The sequence below is a fragment of the Lampetra fluviatilis genome, chromosome 37, assembly GCF_964198595.1.
Source record: "Lampetra fluviatilis chromosome 37, kcLamFluv1.1, whole genome shotgun sequence".
Lineage (NCBI taxonomy): Eukaryota > Metazoa > Chordata > Hyperoartia > Petromyzontiformes > Petromyzontidae > Lampetra > Lampetra fluviatilis.
The window spans coordinates 5,474,640-5,498,043 of NC_136311.1; the positions used below are offsets into that span (position 1 = coordinate 5,474,640).

At 50.6% G+C, this 23,404-nt stretch overlaps 1 protein-coding gene across 3 annotated transcripts in view; it reads left to right on the plus strand.

Moving 5' to 3' along the window:
• The window catches only part of DPH1 (diphthamide biosynthesis 1), a 153,099-nt gene that overhangs the window by 58,327 nt on the left and 71,368 nt on the right, over positions 1 to 23,404 (plus strand). For all 3 annotated transcript variants that reach the window (XM_078873678.1, XM_078873674.1, XM_078873677.1), the window contains exons 8-9: positions 14,336 to 14,492; positions 19,698 to 19,798. In XM_078873678.1, the coding sequence (XP_078729804.1) occupies positions 14,336 to 14,492; positions 19,698 to 19,798 (258 nt within the window). The remainder of the gene's footprint in view (positions 1 to 14,335; positions 14,493 to 19,697; positions 19,799 to 23,404) is intronic.

A 23,404-nucleotide genomic window follows, 5' to 3' on the forward strand; every position in this document is an offset into this window, starting at 1 on the left:
CGCGGAGGTTTTTTGACCGGAGGACCATCTGCTGCTGTCACCGCGTAGTTGCGTCATCGTCCGCATACCCACAGCGGTCGCGCCGCCCGCAGGGATTGTTTTCTCCGGGCCCTCAAAAGTGCCCTGGCAGAGAAGACGGCTCTCCCTCGTTCCCACTCGGCAGCCTCTCCGCACGCACGCATCGCACGCTCGCACGCACGCTCGCACGCACGCTGCTTGACTCGGAGTTGCCCCGATAATCTTCGACCATTACCATGCTTGGTTCTGCTGCTTCCCTTGGATCTAACTGCAACACCTCGCTGATCTCGTCAAGGAGGATGAACCATCATGAGAACTCCGGTCTTCCTCGCAGCAGAGGCTTTTGGCTAGCCATCGAGCAAAGACGGTCAGCGCATCGCACGCTTTCGGATGCGCTTCTGCGGCCATCTGGAACGCTCTTCCTTCCGATATTAGGGAGCCACTGGAGCTGTATCATTTTAAATCTAGGTTGAAAACTCGTTTTTTTAATAACTGCTTTTTGTCCTTTTGCACCTACGATTAGCATGTTGCTTTATCTGAGAATAATACGGTGGGCGTGTTAATCATGGATATACTACCACGGACCGTCAGCTTCATCGTGACAGTTATTCTAATAGCAAGGGGGAGTTGGTCGGCCACAAATCTTTACAAGCCTATTAACATGTATAGACACTTATTGCTGATTACGATAACGATGATATTTTTTCAAGTTTCAAGTGTACATTTTTTACGATTGTATTTTTCCTTCTTACCGAATCGTACGACCCACTCGGATCTCCGCAAAGACAGGTTCACGAACCCACTTGCTGTACTGTCATCTCACAACCCAGCTGATTTTGAAATTTCATAAAATCTATTGAGTGTTCAAACGTCCTTTGACCATCCAAAAGTATCTAATCACAAATGGGATGGGGTTGGAAATTCACACGCGGGCGGTGAACGGCTCACTTTTTCGCTCCAGAATAGAAAAAAAGTAGAGTAAAAAAAATGTCAACCTACATTTTTGGTAATTAATTTTTTATCGTGCCATTTTGAGCCGCGCGCGGATGAAAGGATTCGCCAACCTTTGGTGCGTCCTCTTGAGGCGCTTTTAGCGCAGCTAGCCGCAGGAGATGGTAAGTCACGTGAGCTGTATCTCGGTAACGCGCGGCCTGACACCTCCGCGGTTTGGCGTCTCCCTGCCAACAACTGGCTGGTCACTGCCGCAGAGGCTAATCAGAACCAGAATGTTTATTTCAGACTGCAGGAGATGAATCCGATGGGCGATGAAGCTCTTTTTTTCACACGTGTCTAGTCGGGGCAGTGGGGGGGCAAGTTACAGCAATAAACAATACACACAGAAATGTTGAGAGTGCAAAAATAGAGAAAAGGGTAAGAAAGTACCTAAAAATAAATACGTAATAATAATAAATCAAGTATATGAGTACAATTTGCATAAGAACACTAAATGCAAGCTTGGGCAAGGCAGCAAAAAAAGTTTTTTTTATTTAACTCGACTCATTGTTTACACTGTGTGGCCTCAAACGGGCGAGTATATGACGAGCGACGTTTCGGGCAATGGCCCTTCCTCAGAGCACAGTTGAAAGTTAGCTATAGGGAAGGATTGACAGAAAAACAATTGGTCGGTAGACCAACGTGGTGGGCGGATGGGTTCGGGGGGGGGTGTCTTATAATGCGGTTCTGGACTGGGACGCCGATACCTTTCGTTACATGGGCACGGAGCGTTTGCCTGAGTGGCGAAGGGATTTCGCGTTCTGCTGGGCGGGCGAGGCAAGTAGCCTCGCCGTTGCAATGCGGGGGCTTCGTCCTGAGGGGACTGGGGAAGGTCCCCCCAGCACTTTCCGCGGGAGTGGGACGTTACGTGCCGGCGTCTCGTAGCCAACTGTCCTTTTGAAAAAGACGCGGGCAGGAGCTTCCTGGAGGAAAGGTATGCACGCAAATCTAATTGAGCCGCGCTGTGCAACGAGCTTCATTCAAACCCGAGCCTCGAATAATTACCCTTTTTTTTTTTCCACTGGCACATTCGGTGATCTTCCATGTGGTCCGATCGCCGTCGTCTCCCGCCCCCCCCCCCCCCCGCCGCGGTGTGTGTCGTGATGACCCGGGTGGAGTTGCGGCACCCGACGGCCCCCGTGTAGGGCACAGCCTCAGGCGGGGTTTGGCCCAACGGGTCGCTGGACGCGTCCACGCGCACCGTCGTGTCCTGCGCGGACGCGTCGGCCGTTAGATTAGCTGACTTTGCCCTCCGGCGGCTAGTCCCTCTGCGAAGATTTCCAATAAGTATTGAAGAATGAAAAAAAACATGTTTTTTTTATGTGTGTGTGGCCGGCCGTGCTGTTGTCATTTTTGTTGTTAAACAGTGGTGTCCCCCCCCCCCCACATCTTTTCTTTAGTTTATCTTCTCTCTCAGCTCCAGCGGGAAACCTTACTCCGATTATTTAGTCCGAAACGTATAACACAACCGCCCCCATGTCGCTGCGGATGACTTTCGCTCGTATCACAATCGGGCCCCAATTGTTTGACGCAGTGGAAATAGTGGGTGGGGGGGGTGGTATTCTTTTCCTTACAGATCGCCAAACAGGGCTTCAAAACCACTTTAGCGGCTCGCGCAGTAACGTGCAGCTCGGCGTTCCCTAACAGCAGCGTGAAAGGTAACATGCGTGTCTGGTAACATGCGTGTCTGCCGAGTGTGGCTCAATTTCCCGAGGCACATCACCCGAGGCCCTCCCAACTCCCCCCCACCACCCGCCGTCTGAAATAAACCCCTTTCTACCGAGCGCAAAGAGAGACGCCGCCAATGACGGAAGTGAACGGCCGCGTCACTAAAACTACAAGCGCAGAGTTCTTTTGCCGGGTCAAAACTCGTTCCCTTACTGCACCTGTTGAGTGGCACTCATCACCCGTCCTTCGCCTGCACTAACGGAGATGGCCGTCGTCTTTGCGGCCCGTTTCGAAGCGGTCGAGGCCTTGCGTGGCCGCGATCTCTTTTTGTTATTTCCCTCCCAACGCGAAGAGTCCCCCCCGGTGGGGGTGAAGTTCGCATCACAACCGCAACTCTGCGGTTCCCCAGGCAACTTTCCTCGTGCGGCCTTCCGTCTCAGCAAGCCTCGCTCGCCAAGCGAGCCAGGTCCCCTTAGAACTCTCCGCCAGGTGCCAGAGCGGCAAAGGTAGCGCGGTACGGGCGACGCCGTTGGAAGTTTTCGCTCTCACGCCCCCCCCCCCCCCCCCGCGTTGGTTAAATTGATTCCTCAAGGAGCACGGGCCGATAGCGCATGGGCAGTAGAGGTAGAGGGGGGAGGGTCAGACGGTGGAACTGTTGTCTGGCGAGCATTGCTGTTGGTTGGCCACTTTCCAAAGCAGCACTTACCGCCCGAAACATATTTTCGTCCTCCTGCCACTGAGCTACCACCATCGCTGTTGTCGCGATCATCGTTGCCATCATTATCGATCGCCATGGCGAACAATCGGTCGTCGCCCGTCCGTAATGGTTTGGCGTCGATGGTGAACGCTTAGGACGCGTTAATACTGGCAGGAGTTTTGCGTTGGGTAGTTTTGTGTTATTGAGATGCATGGGTGAGTTGAATCTGGCCTGTTTAACCGCTGTGGTTCATCACTATCTTCTCCCTGGCTCCAAAAATACAAAAGAAATGTCGGAGTTTTTCATGGCAATACCGCGCAAGAGAAATGTTTCTGATTGACGCTGCCCCATAACAGGAAGAGGTCCGGCCGGGTGGCTCAGAGGTGGAGGGGGAGCGGCTGGCACGCATTAGGAAGGCTGCGAGTTCAAATCCTATTTGGTGGTTGAGTAAAAATAAAATGACAGCAGAAAAACATGGAGATTGATAGTCCGTTAATATTCTAAAGGGAATGCCGCAGTGGTGTACTGCTTCACTCACTGGACTTAGATTTGGCGCGGCAGTTTAAACGATGGGGCAAGTTTCTTAAATCCCAGTATAAATGGGTTCACCAAAGTTAAGTTGATGGACAGGGACGCATTTAGTGAGGCACTCTGTGCGAGTCTGTGGCGTTATGTGTGATTCCGTGGGGTCTCTATGTGAGTCTATAGGTCTCTCTGAGTCTATGGCTCTGTGAATCCGAGGGTATCTATAGGAGTCTATGGGTCTCTATGGGAGTCTATCGCTCTGTGTGAGTCTGTGGCTCTCTGTATGAGTCTGTGGCTCTATGTGAGTCTATGGTTATCTGTGAATCTATCCATTTCTGTGTGAATCTGTGGGTCTCTGTGGGAGTATATGGGTCTCTATCGGAGTCTATGGTACTCTTGTTAGAGTCCGGGTCTCTGTGGGAGCCTATGTATGGGTCTCTGTGGGAGCCTATGGCTCTCTGTATGTGGCTGTGGGTCTCTGTATGAGCCTGTGGCTCTCTGTGAGTCGACTTGAAGCGATGGAATCCCAGGTATGGGGGGCAGTAATAGAACATGAGTGAGGACCGTGTGAGTTTTTGTCTCCTCGGTACAGTGCACTTTAGTGCTGTGGGGCATCTAAGATATTGAGCGATCTGGGCCTGAATAAACACTTTGGATAGGAAAGGGACTGAGTTATGTGTGTAATATTTACTGCGTCACAGTGTTTTTTCCTTCCGCCTACTTCCCTTTACCTCCTGCTCCACACTCTTGGAGGTGTTACATTTCTCATCATCGAGGCAGAGCGAGAGTCCCCCCACGTATGTAATCCGCGGGTCGGAGCCGAACACAACGCCAGGAGCGGTGGCAAGTTTTAGGCGATGGCAATTTCTGTACAAGGGCGAAACAAGTGGACTGTGCGATAATATCCGTGTTAAATAGCACACAGTTTTTGGTGATGCTGCTGCTGCTGCGTTGGTAGTGGTCCACGAGGACAATTTACGTGCCACGAAGAAGGGGCCATTTCCCGAAACGTTGCCTATTTTGTGTTTCCTTTTTAATCGACGAATGTGTCGAGATATTTTTTTCATTTTTGGCGCAGTGTTCACGCTCATGCCTCACAGCAGGAAGGAGAGGGGCTCGCATCCCGACTCAGGCGCCCTCTCTGTGTGGAGTCTGTGTGCGTTCTCTCCCCCCCTGTTCTCCGGTTTCATCCCATAACTAAAAACATGAAAAAAATATAGATTCACAATGGCATTGGTGTTGGCCAAAGATCCCACTGTGGCAGGACCCTCCCGACAAAAGGGTCTTCTTCAGACGTGATGTATCTTTCCTGGGTGATCAAGCTCCCGTATTATTATGATTATTATCATAACATTGGTTCGACTCAAGTGTTGCTGTCTTAGCCGGTACCGGTAAGTAAAATATTTTCTCCGGCTCCATGGACTAATGGTCTCTCGCGTGCGCGTACAGTCCGCATCGAGCAATCCCGTGGTACGTTGGAGCCGGCGATATGAAACATGGCTCCGCTGGCTGTGATCTTGTGCTACAGCTAGCCACCTGCTGTGCCTGTAATGAGGCCTGAGTGGAGATGCATGGTTCTCTGGGGCTCGGGTGTAAATTGCTGGACTCCTCATCACCTGCCGCCCCCTCCGCACACTGTGAACCTTTATATATATTTTTTTTGGTTTAAAAAAAAAAACAAGCCCGGTTGCCATTAAAGTTTCATTTTTTTTGTTTAACAACTTGAGGGGCCATGAATAAAACATCTCCGTGATCACTCGTTCCCTGTCTCACTTGCCGTGCGCGGGCTCGCAAATAATGCATGCGGCTCGCCCGTCAAAAAACCACGGTGATGATTGTCGGGAGTTCCGGAGAGGCTACGAGGGGGCCCGTTTTGGTTTTTGTAAAAACGTGGCCGAATTTCTTACGCACCGTACGTTGCCGAGCGTGCTAATGCGAAGGGAGGAATGTAAACGGACGTGGCTGTGCGCTGTCCCGCCGACGCGCTGGCGTTGAAATTCGACGTTTTGGAAATCGCCGTTGTGTTTATCCTACAAGCCGACGATGGCGTACGTAAAATGTGCCGTGAGATACCCTTCCAGCCGATGCAGTCGGTTAATGAAGTTGTCATGCGATGAGCAAACGTGCCGATTTATCCCCACTCCAGCAGCAGCACAACCGGTGGTGCTGTTGCTTTTGAGTGATCTCTCAACATTTAATTGGCGTGCGGACGTTTTGCCGATAGAACCGGCATCGTCAGGCAGCGGGCCAGAATAGTGAACATTTCCTCCAGGCTTGGGCATTAAGTAGAGGGTGTAATGTCATCATTGCACATCAACAAGGGAGCAAGAGAGCAGCAGGAAGTTGTGCGCATGGCTACAATTTTGCCCAAAAACGTACATTTGGCCGATTGTGTTGGCACGTTGTGGTAACATTTTGCAGGCGTGTTTTGTAACTTTGATCCTTGCCTATGCGTCCACTGTTCAATTTTAATGTGCAATTTGTATTGAGGGACTGCCGTGTGTTGCCTTGGTGTGGTCCAGGGACGGTTTTTGTTGTTGGTTTTCATAAATGGCATAGTTATTTATATTTTTATGACTTGCTTACCATTTTCTCTGTGTAGCACTCCTATCGTGTTTTATGAATTCTTTGCTGTACGGCCCCATACTGGACATCTGTGGAAAAAAGAGATTCGTATCTGATTAGTGAAGATTCTGATTGTGACATTTCATAAACTCGACGTATTCTTCAGGAATGCTGCCCAGCAGAGGAAACGCAGAGACACTCTTAAAATCCTCATTTGTAAAAAAAAACAATTGCCAATGGAAAGAGGTTAATAGGTGCAAGTGCACGTGCTCCCGTTCGCGTGCACGCTCGCTGAGGAAGTGTTTTAGGCCAAAAATAGGGCCTCGATATTAAATTAAGGAACGGTCCGAATTTTGTTTACGTGTCTCTAATTCATCTGGAAACCGGAAATGGCTTCGCTAATTTACCGTTAAGTTAATTTGAGATTAGGAAATGCATTTGCGATTCACACTGTGCTTGAGTTGAATTTCAAATTCCGTTTCGTCATCTTGCCGCACTAGGGTTGTTATCCACGTGTTTATAATTTCCCCGCGTTTGTTCCAATGGCAACCCGAGTAAACTCTTCCCACGTAACGCGCTGGCTACCGTCGCACCAGCCTCTCAATACGGCACCTGTAAACCCTCCCTGCCCACGTAACGTGCTCGCTGCTCTCGTATCGTCCGCTTTGGCCCGGGTCGCCATTGAACGAGAGACGGCTCGTGGGGGCCCGACTCGAAATAAACTGACTGACGTGACGTCACGTACTGCGAAGCCGTGACGTCACTGTTAGCGCAGAACGACGTTCGTCGTTCAAGCCGAGCGATTGTCAACAATTCTAGATTTGAAGCTTTCGTGACTGCAAGGATTGGTATTCTTAGGTTTTTTTCGGTAAAGTCACGTAGGTAAAAAATTTAAATTAATAAAAATAAAATAAAAATCAGAACGTTTTTTATTTTACTTTTATTAATTTAAATTTTTTACCTACGTGACTTTACCGAAAAAACCTAAGAATACGATTGTCAACAGTCCGAAAATCCGAACAAGACCCCAACAGTTATCCTTAATTACCAACGGTCCAAAACCCGGCTTTTTTTTTTTTACTTACCAAAAACTCATCGCGGACGAAGACGAGCACTGATGTTTATTTGTTTTTTATTTATTTCAATGTCGACGATTTACGATCCGGCTTCGTTTGATCTCACCTTTACAATGCGGAGATAATGAAAACGTATCTCCCTGGTACGTCGTCTCCGTTATTATGAATGAATTTGTAATGAAGGCTGTTCTGCTTGTAATAAAAAAAAGGGCATTTTTTCTTCAAATGCTAGAGGGTGCGGGTTGTGGTTGGGTGCCGGCGGGGGGGTAGTGGTGTGGTAGAGGGAGAAAAGTGGGAGGAGGAATGGGAGCGAGAGGTCCCTTGAGGTTAGTATTAATAAGGCCTCAATGTAATATATCATCAGCATAAATTTTAATCATATGTTTCGTGTAAGAACAACACGCGGATGAAACGCGCGTACGGCCTGCACCTGCCGCCGTAAATCCCCACAGGCAATTAGATGGCGCACAATTGATGTGCGGCGTTCTTGTTGTTTACAGTCGCCAATTTGTCTCGGTCGCGACGCACGGCGGCCGGGACCGCCGGTTTCGTCACCGCGTCGCCCAGAAAAAAAAAACGGTCACATTGTGTTTTTTTATCGAAACTTGCTCGGTTGTCATTTTGTATCAGTTTCTTGTTGTTGTCTGGCGGGGAAAGGAGACGTGTATACGACCCGCGCCACCGTGCGTGTTACGTCCGACCCTGCGCCCCCCCCTTTCTATACGCTTCACGCGGAAAACGACTCGGAAACGGCGCGGGCTCCCGATCTCCGGCTCAAACACGCGTCTCCTGCGCGCCGCGCTTCGCGCTCGCCGATGGGACGCGCGCCCCCACATCGTTCCAGAATGCCCACGACGCGATCGCGCGGCGCCAGTAATTCGCCGGCCCGGCAGCTGGGCACAGACACGCGCGCACGCGAGCTGACATCGCTCGTTCAGAGGTGGCAACCCGAGCGGACGCTTGCCGTCGACCCGCGCACGCTTTAGGGCGGCCTCGCGAACCTCCCTCATGCCCTCCCCCCCACCCCCCGCTGATTAATCACACGGGGCCAGATCGGCACGCGACCCTGCGACACGCGCCGTCTAATGCGGCCCTCACTCGCCGATAAGGACTGACGATAAATCACATTACAGGTACTGCATCGAGATGCATGTCGTGCACACCGGCACCACCATACCCCCCCCCCATACCCCACCCCCCCCCCCAAAGATAAAGATCCCCCCGTTTAGCCTTTACACACTGTTAGGGCAAGTGCTGTTAGCGAGTAACACCTATGAAGGCCGGAACGGCACACCAGGTGGTGGGTGGCCAACACCACACGTGGCCGCCTTAGTTTCCCCAGTAGGCGATGTTTACAGAGCACTCATTTGACGCTGAGCCGACCTCGGAGAGGCCCAGGACCAGTTCAAATAAATCGTCACTGGTGTTGCTGGCCGTGAGTTGCAATCGAACTCGCGTCGGCGGGTTCGCAGCGCGCTAACTGCTACACTACAGCTCCCCACCATATCTCCCCCACCTACCACCGCAATCGCCAGCAACTCCCCCCCCCCGTGGACAAGCCCCTGCCACAGCGATAAAGGTCGAACGTGATGCATCGCGCGTTTGCCTCGAGGGGGGAAGGGGGGAGGGGGGAGCTACCAGAGATGGCGTGGAATGCACCAACGCGGACTTGATGCATTGCCCCCCCCCCCGCCTGAACCGCCGGGCCTGGCACGTTCCCGTCGGCGTACCGACGTGGGGCTGGCTCGCACGCGTGCCCACGTGCGCCTCCGCCGCCGCCCGCAGCTTGAATTTGTGTGTTTCAGCAAGAATGCGGCGGGTAACCGTTTCGATAGATCACGCGCCGGGGTATGGGCCTCGGTGTGGCTAATTACGTTGTTGGATTTGCATACGCAGCGCATCGAGCTGGGATGGGGAGGGGGTCCGCTAGTTGTGTGCACGGACTCGCGAGGGTCTGTCCGGGCAGATGTACACAAGGCGTGTTTGAGAACGAGTGAATGAACGAGAGAGAGCGAGCGAGCGGGCGAGCGGTAAAAACCTTGTTTGTTGTTACCGCTTAATTAGGCCCCCATGGCCTCAGAGAGGGTGATGGATGATGATGGTGGTGGCGATGATGATTATTGTGATAAAATCTTCAGTCGAAATCGAGTTTGATTATTGTTTCGCATTTTCTGTTTGCGAAACATCAAGCCGCTCGTTAGTTAAGTTAAAAGTTAAACTTAAGGAGAACTCTGGTAACAAGAATGGAACAATGCTTCCGATTCACTAAAATATGCATCCATTTTAAATTGTGTTTATTGTTGGTAACATGGCATAAATCGAGGTATGTTGATTCTGTAAGCCCCACACCCACATCCCACTGCTGGTGATCCATTGATTAAATATTTTTTACAAACTCAGGATCACGATTCGTTGCAGATTGGATAACAAAAATTTCATTACATTGTGGTGAATGTAGCGGCCCCTACTGGCTGCGAGGGTCACATGAATGCGTTAGATACGTCTACGAAATGGACGTAATTTCTTACCCGTGGGTATCAACGGTGGCATTGTAAGCTCAGGAGACGTCAATCGATGGATCAATGCGCACTCCCAATTCTGACTGCCATGGGCACTGTACACATCTGAACGTAACGTTTTAGTGGCGAGCGGAGATCTAAAGATAACCGTGCGGCCCTCTGTTGAGCTCACGATACACGCATCTCGTGCGTAAGAATCGGTCGTTTTAAAGTCCTCGCCTACCACGTGCTGTGCATGCTATTAGGCGCTTTCACTGTTATGCGATTCTTTCATCAGGTAACACTTCGTGCAACGCGGAATGCGTCCCGTTATAACGCAGAACGCGCCGCCTGTTATAACGCGGAAACGCGCGCCGTTATGACGCAGTTTCTGAGCGGTCTGATACAGTATGGGGAATCATCTTCTTGGTTCTTTCGGTAAAGTCACGTAGAAAAAAAAAACATAATAAAATAATTCTCACGACGTTTCGGCCACAACGCAAGCAGCCGTCCTCAGGTGAAGACCAGGTCTGTCGGGGAGACAGCGTATGGGGAAGGATACGGTTATGCGGCGGCAGTTATTTGTCCTGCCATCCCACTGCGTGGTGTGCGTAGTGGTGCATCGTGTCTTACCAAACGTTATCGTTACTACATTTTTCATGGGGGGTATTGTTTTTCGCTGAACGCGGTTTTCACTTAACGCTGGCACTTTCTGGGAGTGCATCTACTACCGCGTGAAATGAGGACTTCCTGTCACCGGTTAATGTGACTTTCAGCCAGCAGAGGCGCTATAGCATTCACCCCCAATGTTTCGCAAGTCAATTATACAGGTAGGAACAACAGTTCCACACTGCCCACCAGGGATTATTTGTCTGTCTGTCGTGCATAGCCACGCCCTCGATTTGTATTTCATAGAGCGCTTCGGGCGGGCTCAGCACCACGTGACGCGCCGCCCCACGCAGCTTGTGCCGCGTGACACGGATCACACAAGATCGCTGTGCAACCAAGTTCCTACCTGCCCACTCCGAAGGAACATGTTTTAGTGATGCTGCTCCTACTACTGCTGCTGTGGTGGCAGTGGTGGCCAAATAATAACAAAGACGGTCAACACACGTGTCCGTAACACTGCCTCAAAATATATTATAATAACATGTATTTTAGCATTTTAAGGCCACAGCGACATTGGAGAATTCTTTTTATAGGTAAATATTCGATTATTGCATCGAATCGTGACCCTGAATTGAAGCAGTTCATTAAATTGTGACAGCAGGTTGGAGGTGGGTGAGGATGGTGGATCATTAAACACCTAGTTTATTATCGTCGTCATCATCGTCACATACCTGTCAACCCCTTATCAGCGCCTACCTTATTACAGACCAATTCAGACCTTGTTGGTCACCCCGTGCCCCTTATCAATCTCAACGTTCATCCTACAAAGTCCCATCACAAGAGGGAGAAAGACAAACAAATAGACAATGATGTTGTTGTTGCCCGTATTGAAACTGCTGAACACTGTAGGGGCCTGAACTCAATTTCCCTGTGCAAGAATACGGGTAAACAGTATGGGTGGACAGGTACGTCGTCAGAGGCTATATTTCCATAATCAATTATATGACACATGCCACTACTTACATTGAAACATTTTAGCACACAAGATGCGTGGCCAGAACCACGCCAGACCGCCTTTGTCTCCGATGTTCACACACTGCACCAGGTATTAATTTAGGGCTGAGTCGACCTAGGGGAAGGGCAGGACCAGCTCAAATATTCATCACCGATGTTTACCGTGAGCAGGAATCAAACTCGGGTCTCTGGGTTCTTAGCCTAGTGTGCTATATATGAAGACAAATGTCCCCCGTATAGCCTTAGCAGACTTGGGGCAAGTGCGTTTAGCAAGCACCTATGAAGGCCGGCACGGCGCACGAGTGGGTGCGTGGCCAGCACCACGCCCGACCACCTTTGTCTCCCCAGTGGCGATGTTTACACACCGCACCAGATACTCATTTGAGGCTGAGTAGACCTCGGGGAGGCCCGGGATCGGTTCAGATATTCGTCACTGGTGTTGGCCGTGAGCGGAAATCGAACTCGGGTCGCCGGGTTAGTAGCACAGTGCGCGAACCACTGCACTATAAACACTCCCACACACACACACACAGATGTTACGTATCGAGGCTGTAATGAATCGTCAATTCTGACCTTGGAAGGTCACCTTTGGTTCAGATGCTCGACCCTTGCAGAGTAATGGGCGAGCGTAACGAGTTACCCGGCCGATGTTTTTTGGTGGTTGCGCACGTACACGCACAAGACCGTGGTTTCTTAGCCTCCGTCGCAAATAAGCTCTGGGACCCAGTGATAAACTGCCGTCGCGGCAACCCGTTAAGGTTAGGTGTTGAGTTGGCATTCAAGGTCCGCGGCGCTTGGGCTTAGCGCCTAGCGGTGCGTGACAAACCTCCAGAGAGCGGAGCAAGCGATTTGCCTTGGAGCGCTCCACTTGCTTGATCCGGCTTGCGAACGTAAAAGGTACCTTTGAACTCGGGAGCACTGAAACGAGCGGAGCACTTGTGCTTGTGCCGCTTTGGAACGGCCGCTTTGCTCCACAGGTTCACGGTTCGAGTCCCGCGGTCGCCGCGGTTAACCCGTCAAACATACGACGCACTGTTCGCTTAACAGTGGACGTTGATGACCCCGTGACCTCACACACCCCCCCCCCCAACCTTTATCCCGCGGTCGCTACGGTAGCGTGGTGAGCGAGCCCATCCCTCTCCCTTTACCCCTGACCCGTGTGAGCGCCGCGTTTCGGGCTTAAGCCCCTCGCAATTTCTGTAGTCTTCACCCCCTCTCGGTCCCTTTATTATTGCTCGCTCCTCTGTACTGCTGGGCTCTTTTTAGAATTGGTTTTAAATGACCCGCGTGAAGTAATTCACGAAAGTGGCGCGCCATTGTTTGCCGGCGTCGCGGTCCACGTTTTCCAAATGTGAACATTGACACTGAAGAGAAAACAAACCCCCCCCCCCCAGTTCGCTACCCTCATAGTCTGGTGCACTCTTGCACCAGCTGTCTGTGCTGTCAGCTCCCTGCCCCTGTTCAATTCCAGGCTACACACCTCTCTCCTCTCTCGTGGCTACGAATAAAATGAATGCCTTACTGTTTGGTTTTTTCGGTAAAGTCACATAGGTGTAAAAAAAAAAAAAATCAATTAAATCACGACGTTTCGGAGGCTTGCGTTGCCTCCGAAACGTCGTGATTGAATGTATTTGTTTTCTTTTTTTACCTACGTGACTTTACCGAAAAAAACAGAGTATGGACCCTTGCAGTCACGAAAACTTCAAATCTAGAAAAATAAATGCCCCTCTGCTTTTTCTGTACGGCGTACTTGACATATAATTGCATTCAGATTCCGCTTCATGAATCCACTGTTTTAGGCCTACCAATGAGCACAGAGACCCATTTACTCAAATGCAGAGAACCATCGACTCAAGTTCAAGTGGGAGAGTTTTTTTTGTCTACCTGAAACCGGCACTGTATACAAACGTAACGTATCCCATTGTTTGTGTACAGCGTCCCGAGATGCGAGCACATTTAGACTCCGCTATATAAATCCACATTGTATTGTAATTGTATCGTAGCTCACGCAGCGTGCGAACGTCAGCCCTGGGACCTTGTGTGGTCCATGGGCCAGAAGTTAGCCCTCCCACCTATTCGCCCTGAACGCGCCCGATGTCATCGCATCTCCACGAACCCCGCCGACCTCGGGGAAGAGGAGACCTAAGGCCAGCTGGTGGTGGAGACTGTCAGGGGAGATACAGGAGTTCAGAAGGTCGCCGCGCGTCTCCCGCGCAGCAGCTCTGGGATCTGGCAGTGGGTAAGGGGGGGGGGGATGGGGGCCGGGGGGGAATGCGTTGGCGGGGGGGAACGCGATGGTGGTGGTGTAGTGGTTAGCGCGCTGCGCTGCGAACCTCGCGAAGCAGAGACAATGGGATGGAATTCCAAAGTGGAGTGATGCAAGGGAAGAGGCAGAAAGAGAAGTGTTTGATTTGCAGTGTGGTGAGTGGGTGAGTGAATGAGTGAGTGAGTGTGGTGTTGTGACCTGCAGTGTGATGGTGGTGGTCGAACACGGCATTGATGGAGGTGAAAGTCAGTCTGTTCGACCGAACAAATGCAGCGAACATGGGCGGAGGAATCAACGAGTGACATTTACTGGCAAAGTAACCATGGTAGTGGCAATGGAAGAGCGATAGGGCAGTGGATTAACCCTGTATCTGCCTGTCTGCCATTTGTCGATCGTGACTGTGCAGGTACGATCCGTACAGCAAGGTGTTCACGCGCGAGGAGTATGACCACGGGGCCATGAGGGCGGCGAGGAAGGACGCCATCGCTGAGGCTGCCAAGGCGAAGACGTGGGGACTCATCCTCGGCACGCTCGGCAGGCAGGGCTCGCCCAAAATCATGCAGGTCAAGTGAACCGGCGAGAGATGAGGAGGTGACCGGCTGGCCCGGCGAACTAGTACGCTGGAGTGAATCGCTGAGTATGTGTACGTACGTATGTATGTGAGTGTCCTTTGGCACCGTCCGTAGCCAACCGTGCTAATGGCTGGTGCCGGATCATCAGTTGATCAATCCGACGCCCTGACCGGTCTACGTTGAATTGTGTCGGGTGCAGTGAGAGGGGCTTAGGAGGACCAGATGTGACACCGGCATTGGGGAGGGGTGGGTGGGGGGGGCGCTTCCGTGTGGAGTGTGCGGGGTCACACGGGTCGAGGCGCGGTCTCAATTATAATAATAGGTAAAGGTGCAGCCCTGCAATAGCGTTGCTCACTCCGCTGTTGGCGGAAGAGTCTCCAATGCAGAGTATTTTGGGCCTGCTCTTGCATGCTGGTCACAAGTGTTGGAAAAGGTGAGAGTACCCCCCCCCCCAGCCCACACACCACATGCATCCTGCGATCGACTGGCTGCAGAATCAGAATCTTTATTTGGACTGGATAAGGAATCCGACGAGCTATGAAGCTCTTTTTCATAGATGTCTAGTAGGGGCAGGTCAGCAACTGCTGGATGGATAGAGGCAGTGGGGAGATTGGGGGGGTGGGGGGGGTGGCTGGAGGCAGGGCAGAGGAGATTTAAGAAGCTTCCACCGTTGTTATCAACTGCAGGGCGCCTATGAAATAAAGCCTAACAGCTCATGGGGTCCTTCCTGCTAAAATAAATAAAATCTGTATCTAGTTATTTAACCGCCACACCGGGAGATCGGGCCAAACCGGCAACCTCTGGATTGCGATTCTAAGTGCGGTAACGATTACACCGCGGTAGTGGCCCTGAAAATAATGACCGACTTATGGCCCTTCTCCGCACTCGTTATTTTTTGTGTTATTTTTAGTTTGTTTTCCTTATCTCGTTCCCAATGTTATTGCAATTGTGCTGTCACCGGTCACGTCATATCTGAGAAGGAACGTCTCTACGGAATCATTGCAGTGCATCGCAGTGCAGCAGCGGAACCACCACTTGTTAAAGAAATGGCCCGCGGTAGGATACGTCACAGAACTACTTCTGAGATCCATACAAGCGACCTCTTTCCCATGTGCCCACCTACAGATACATTCATCGCGTGGAAGTCAAACAATTCCCAGAGCTGGAATTTACCAAATTAAGTGAAAATAATAATTTAACGTCATAGTTTTTTACCCCCCTTTCTCCCCTATGGTCACCGGTGACCCGGCTGAGACCATCGAATCACTAAGTTGAAACCCGCAGAGGGTGCCAGTTCAGGCACCCTCTGTGTTTTGTTTAAATTAACAATTTGAGGACCTGTGACGGAATAGGACATAGAGTTCCCCAGTTCTTGTGAAATATTACTTCACAAGCAGTGTCAAAAACCATGCGTCTCTTGCTGGCAGGTATGGTGGGAGGTAAAAAACAAAAAGCTGTTAAATTTCTCCTTAATTAATTGTTCTCGACATAAGATGTACCTGTCGGTAAGGTATTATATTCGTATTCGTTTGGAATTGCAATCTCATAAATATTGGGGGGGGGGGAGTAGGGGGGGTTTCGCACAAGCTGCTTCAACAGTTGCAATGTCTTCTGCCCGGAATGTTGATGTCTCCAATGTTTGGAAGAACGCACTCCACGGATGATGATGATGATGATGGTGATGCGAGGTCAGACGGAGAATCCATCCGCAGGGGGCCCAACTAACCTTGAGGTGGACAGTGTGTCAGACTTCTCAAGGTCACCGTGCGATAACCACAACCTCTGGGCCCCTCTTCCCTTTCTCGCGCAAAATAATTGGGGAGCCGATGCGGCGGCTGCGGCTGCGGCGTTGGCCGTTTTCTCGCGATTGTCAGCGCGAGCGGCAAGCGCGTTGGCTTACAAAAATGGAATTGCAGAAAGGAAGAAAAAATGGGGGCGGGGGGAGGGGACAGAAGCCGCTTTGTCGTCTGAGCGATTGGAGATGAAAGCCGGTTCTCAGTTTAATTTCTGTTACTGCGAGAGCCCCCCACCCCCCCGCCTCCCCCCACCAAATTTATTTATTTTTATTATAAAGCTCGCGGAGGTCGGCCGCACTGGAGAGCCCTGGCCGGTGGGTGCTGCGCTGCAACTGGTAATTATGCCGTTCCTTTTCGGCGCGCTTGCTGGAGACTTTATTCCTCTCATTCTTTACGGAGTGCCCTGGGGAGCCTGCAGCCTGTTGGGCTGTCACCTGCCGGCAGTGTTAGATGAAAGAGGTGCTCGCGGGGGGGGTGGGGGAGCGGGGGCGTCTTTCCCCTCCCTCCCCCGCCCATCTCTCTCTCTCTTCTTCCTCTCTCTATGCTGGTGCTTGCTGGGCCAGACTGTATTTGTTCCCAGCTTACGTCTCCTCGCAAGATACCGCCTCGAATTTTTGTTGTTGTTGTTGGTGACAAATGAAAGCGAGAACAGAGAGAGAGGCAGATTATTATGATTATTTTTTCTCTCCTTTTTTTCTTCGCTAGCTTGAACCGCATTAGAACTTTACACCGCAGAGGTCAACGTGAAGCATTTAACGATGCCCCGTGATGGCCATCTTGATGAATGAGCTGGGCAGTGCAGTGAAATGTACATCAAGCTTTCTTACAATCTTACCAGGATGAGAACTCAAAAGACCCAGGAGGAGGGTCTCGTATGCGAGAGCGCGAACCTGTGTTCCAACGAAATGACTCAAAAGCAAAAACGAACTAGAACAGAGCGAAACAATGAAGGTGAATAGCAATCGGCGCAAAAGCAATCACGCGGCGAAACTAAATGATATTTCAGACGATAAATCAACCAACGTCAAATCAGACCTGAACTTTAAATTCCCCGCATCGCGAAGTCGTTCGGGGCGATTGGTTGATAACGGCACAGACGACAAAGCTAAGCGAGAGTCGTACACGAACAACGTTAAACGGTGTGTATCAGAAGCAATTTGCCGGTGAAGATATCAAAGCGTCGAGGGTTTAGGCGTACGTAAAGCGTGGCGAGAATACGAACCTCGTGCAAATTGCGTGGAGCCGATCGGCTGCCTTTAAAGTACCGTTTGGTGTTGCCCCCCCCCCTCTCACCGCCCAGAGCGCTGCGGAGTGATGACGAATACCTACTCACTTCTGTCTTTCTGCACTCCTGTGGAACGGCTGCATAACAGAGAGAGAGAGAGCCGGCCTCGGGAAAGACCATTCAGTTTTATCTCGGCTCATGAACATCTCTCAAATCTCCCCCCCCCGCCCGGTTTAATAATGACGTGTCCGAATAAGGCAACGGACAAGCGTCAGGGTGTGTTTTATTTTTAAATGTAATATATTTAAAATAATAATTTAACAATTATTAATCACCTTCATCCCCCCCCTCCCCTTTTTATCTGGTAAGGCCCACTGAGCTGGGTAGCTCGTTTTCAGAAGCGACCTGGCCACAAATGGTTACTGAACGAAGTGGCTTATCACGTGGACATTCACAGCAGCCAAATACTCTTAAGCGCACGCTTGATTCTAAATGCGGAGGGAAAAAAACCGGAAGAGCCGGAGAAAAATCCACGCGACCACGGACGGGGAGGAAATGCAAACTCTAAATATACGACGGGCATCAGGGTCGGAGTCGAACCCGCGCGACCTCCTGTGTACCGAGCGAAGTGGTCAAAACGATTGCAGATGCCCCATGCCCCCCCCCCCTCCCGCCGCTGTTCTCCCCCCACGCATGCATCCTCGCCAGCCCGCCTAGTGGCGCGTCTGAATTCTCGTTGTTTTCCCAACGATTTCATGTGGCCCACCCTTCGCAAAAGTGTTTATTATCCTCCAAAGCCACGTTCGCGTTCGTTGTCCAGCAGCGTATGCCTGCGCGCATTTAATTAGTTCACGTGGGTGCTTTTTATTGACCTTGTGGATTTTTTTTGGTTATGAACAGAATTAATTTATTTCACCTTCGGTATTTGTAAACGTTGGACCCCTCCCCCTACCCATTCTCCCACCTTGAACTGTTTGTGTTTGAGCAACAGAGAGAAAACATATTGAAACACTACATTAAGTGCTGAAAAGTAAAAAATTACTTAGCCATTACTGGCCTCGGTCAATGATGATCTTTGGGATAGCCTGCCCAGTCGTTACACCCCTAAGTGTGACAGTGTGCCGTAGTTGCCTCTCTCTAATTGCCTGCTGTTGATCCCACTGCTGGATGAAGGTGACTCTAGTGCTGTGTGTGTCGTCAGGGTTTTTGGCCATATTTCAACATGTACGTACGTTCAACTTCTGTCCCACCGTACGTAGCCAACCGTGCTAATCGGAAGTGCCCGTCAGTTCGAGTTTTGTGACCGGTTCGGATATCACGTTCCAACAATGTTAACCGTGGCCGCAAATCAAACTCGGATCACCGGTTTCACAGTGCAGTGCCCTAACCACTCCACCCAGTGACATCTCATGTCACTGTAATTAAATCGTTTCATTCCTTCATTCATTAGTTCGTGAGCAGCGGCACGCAACATCCAGGAGTGCCGCTCGGCGAGCCTTCGCGTGGCAGTGGTTAACGCTCCTTGCTTCCACGACGTTCGCCAACGCCCACCGTTCGAGTCTCGCTCTCGCGATTGGTATTGAATTTCTACCGCGGTGTGGGTGATGTATCGCATGGTAAACCTCGCCCTTGAGCGTGTCAAATACGTACCGATGCGTAGGGTTTTTTTCTTCCTCCCCAGGCTGGGCTGTACAGTTTTCCGATGATGCGTTTTTTGGGTTGTTATAATAATTAGCACAATTTATGATGTGCGAATATTTCGCGAATTGGACGCGATGTTCCATCGAGAGCCCGAAGACATACGCCAGTCTGAACCAGGTGAGAGGCTGAACCAGGTGAGAGACTGAACCAGGTGAGAGCCTGAACCAGGTGAGAGCCTGAACCAGGTGAGAGCCTGAACCAGGTGAGAGGCTGAACCAGGTGAGAGGCTGAACCAGGTGAGAGGCTGAACCAGGTGAGAGGCTGAACCAGGTGAGAGCCTGAATCAGGTGAGAGCCGAACAACATGCAGTACAACCCGAAAAACACATCAGATAGCTGTGTTCAGGGGTGGGTTAGTGGGGTGGTGTCCCAAAATGCCAGGCCTTTTAAAACAGATCCTTAGAATAATAACGTTCGGCAGCCCGCTGTGTGACGCCTGCGTCGCTCTGTGTTGTCCATCGTTGATGTCGCTCAGCACGTGGAGGACAGCCTGCAGAGGGCCGGACGGAAGTGTGTGCGGCTCCTCCTCTCGGAAATCTTCCCCTGCAAGCTGCGCCTCTTCCAGGACGTGGACGCGTAAGAGTGCCCCGCACCGCGCCGCGTCGCTCCATGTCGTACGCTCCGCTCGGCATGTTCGTCGACGAGAACCCGACGCTTTGTCGACGGCACCATGGCCCCTCAAATGAAATCCAGTCATCCTCGCAGCAGCGGCGGTGTTTTGTCTAGCCGTCGAACAAAGACGGTCACCGCATTGCGTACTTTCAAATGCTCTTTTGTGGCCGTCTAGAACACTCTCCCTTCCGATATGAGGAATCCACTGGAGCTATGCACTTTTAAATCTGGATTGAAAACTCATTTATTCAGAACTGCGTTTGATGTTAAGATTGTTGTCCTTCACCCGCATCTCTGATGAGCACGGTTGGCTACGTACGGTGTGAAAGAAGTTTAACATACGTACACACAAAGAGGAAACTGCGCGATGGGCGACGTTTCGTGGCAACGGGACTCACTGGTGTGTACGTCAAAAGAGGATGCTCATCTTGAAAAACAAACAAAAATGACAAAGACAAGTTGGGAAAAGTTTAAATTTGATTAATTAAAAGCCAGAAAGGTCTAAGTTGTTCATCATTCAAATAGGCAAGGGATGGCAATCGTCTCCTGTTTAGAGGACTGAGTCGTTGGGTGAAAATTCACATTCCCTGCGGCCGAGGAGAGTAGTTCCATCGGACAGCCTCCTTCGACTTCCCCAGGAAGTGGTGCCAGGTTTATCGACTCTGGTGGGGGCGATGGGCCGAGCACGACCCCTGACCTACAACCTCCCGACGGCGAAGCGACACCTTCTAGTCGCCACGCTGTTTGTCTGAAAAATTCATGCGCACGCTCGCCATTATGCAGAGGGGCATCTCAGTGATCTGGTGAGAGGAGGGGCAGTCGGGCCCCCCACGGGCCCTGGCTGCCGCGGCGATGGAAGCATCCCCAGGATCGCGCGTGACCTTTGAACTGTGAGAGAGCGAGCGCGGCGGTGTTGGCCGTGTTGTGCCGTAAAGTAATAACGGTTGAGCCACGGTAAAAGGGTTTTGGCGGATGTGGGATGATGAAGTGTATCACTTGACAGTGGCGCTCAGCTCGTCGGAGCCAGACTGCTGTAGCTTCCCCAATCCCATCGCGCTCGGCAGGCAAGTCAAGGCAGGCAGGCAGATCTATTAGCGCTGCCCTTGTTTGCTCCTTCTCCCTGAGATGGCTAGATACCCCTTAAAGAGTTTTGTGGGTGCTCTCTCATCCTCAACCGGAGGCCGTGGTCACGATTCTCAACTTGAGAGCGTCAAACAAAAAATATCCAATTTGTTGCCAAAAATAGTGTAAGTGCGACACGTTTTGTTCTATGTTCAACTTATTTCGCAACGGACGTAGCCAATCGTGCTAATAGGTGTAATGGTGTAAAATTAGTCGTAATAAGAACGTTATGAGGTCAGATGTGGTTTCCGCCCTGTGCCAGTTGTGAAAATTCGCTACAAGCATGTTTAATATTTACAAAAGACAAATGACCGTTGACTTGCCCCAGACGGGGCGGTAGTTATTTTATAAACGCAGGAATGATGATGGATTGAGCGGAGCCCCGACCAGGATTCGGGTCCAGTCTCTTTTCATTTTATTTTGGTAATCCCACCGCTCTTCGTTCAACTGGCCTCACACTTGATGGCAAACGAAAATGATTTACCCTCTCCAGCAAGAATACAGGAGGTGTTCAGATGTTCAAACGCCAAATAGACACCCCATCACAAGCCATAAAGTCTGCGTTAACCACACACATTCTTGTGGTAAAACGAGGCAAGTCCAAATGATTTGATAATGTATGCATTGTCCTTGAATCGAATTGGCCGACACCAGGGACAGCCTCCATCATGGCCTTGTCTCATCACCAGTGTTGGACCTGACAATAACGGCAAAAGGCGAACGGCACAAGTACAATGCAAATTAAAAATCATAAATAGCTCGAGTTTGAGCGGTTATATCTAAGGGACTTTTTTTGCCAGTATCAAGATGGTGGAACGATTCACTCGCCCGCCACCTGGCTCACACGCCGAAACGTCGCGGTCGGTTCGACGCCGCGATTCGATTTGGCCGACGTTTTGGCGCGGCGCCGAAAGATGTCGATTGACCGTCGTCGCACGTGCAATGCGAGCTTCGGCGACGAGCTTTTCAAACGACGACTCACCGCATCGTTGAATCTGTCCTGCAGACTCTTGTCAGAGTGCCAATCAAATTGATCATTTTCAACTGTTTATTTTTTTTCTTCTTATAAAAACTATCAATGTTTGTGTTTTTCTCACGGGGTTAGGAGCGCGGTATGTAATTTATATTTCTAACGTTGGTTTGTTGTGAAATATCAGCCAAGCCTGTAATAGTTTTTTTTTTTTACCCAGACCGTTGCCATTGAGTTTGATTGAACCATTTTGGGCAGAGCGTTAAAACATATTTTAATCAGGGCGCTGTGCTGATTTAATAGGGGGGGGGAGGGCGCAAAAAACCACATGCACCACGCACGCATCCACGCCACGGTAGGTGTTTTTCCGAGAGTGAAAACCACGCAAGCGTTGCTAGTCGCTGCCCGCCCAGTCGCAGCGCGAGACATTTCATCAACACCGCCCCTCGTTTTTTTCAGAAATTGTTCCCGGGTATTAATATGCACGTGTATTAATATGAATTTTTCTAAAAAAAATTCCCGTGTGTTAATATTATGTAAAGAAAAAATTGATCCCGTGTATTAATATAAACGTGTATTAATATTAATGAAACAAAAATAGTTCCCCTGTATTCATATTCATGCGCAAGTTCTGTACACGTGTGCGGCCCATGTTGTTTTGTCGACACACTGCCGGATGAGGCCCCTCTCCACCTCGGAAGCACGTTGCATTGTTACCCCCCCCTACCCCCGTATCTCCGATTAGCACATTTTGCTACGTACTGTGCGAAAGAAGTTCAACATAACCTGTACACTCGTGGGCTGCGGGGCTATGCTCTGAGCATCAGAGTTATAAGTGCAGCAGAATGCTTAGCTGTCGTGAACTTATGTGCTCCACCCCAATGTCTATATGCTAGCCCAATGCTATACGCTACCCCAATTCTACCCCAAAGTTCCAATGCTCTACGCTACCCCAATGTCTATATGCTGCACGTGTTAACCAGTCCGCACTGACCAATTGTTTGAAGTATGATCAAATAACCGCGGCCCAGGAACCGCACGGCATGGGTGGTTAGCGGGAGAGAGGGGGGTGGTGGTGGTGCCAGAATGGGGGGAGCCCTCACCCAGCTTTGGATTGGCTAAAGGTCCATGTAGAAGAGGAGTTTTACCGCTAGATTTTGTCTCCGTGCTTCCGAGGTGCACGTCGCGGCGATAAGCGTCGGCGATAAGCATCGCCAGGCACACATTGATTTGTGACAAGGTCCTCTCTGGGTCTTTAATTCTTTGAAACAGAAAACAAATGGCGACAGCAGCTCCCCTTTAATTCATACCCATTGTTAATGTTACGTGCGAGACACGGCGGTGGTGCGCTTCACAGCAACAAGACCCCTGGGTTCAATTCCTGACTCAGGCACCGGTCCGTGTGGAGTTTGTACTTAAATAGTATTGACCAAAACTTCCCAAAGTTTGCAAAATTACTTGAAAATCACTCCATTTGG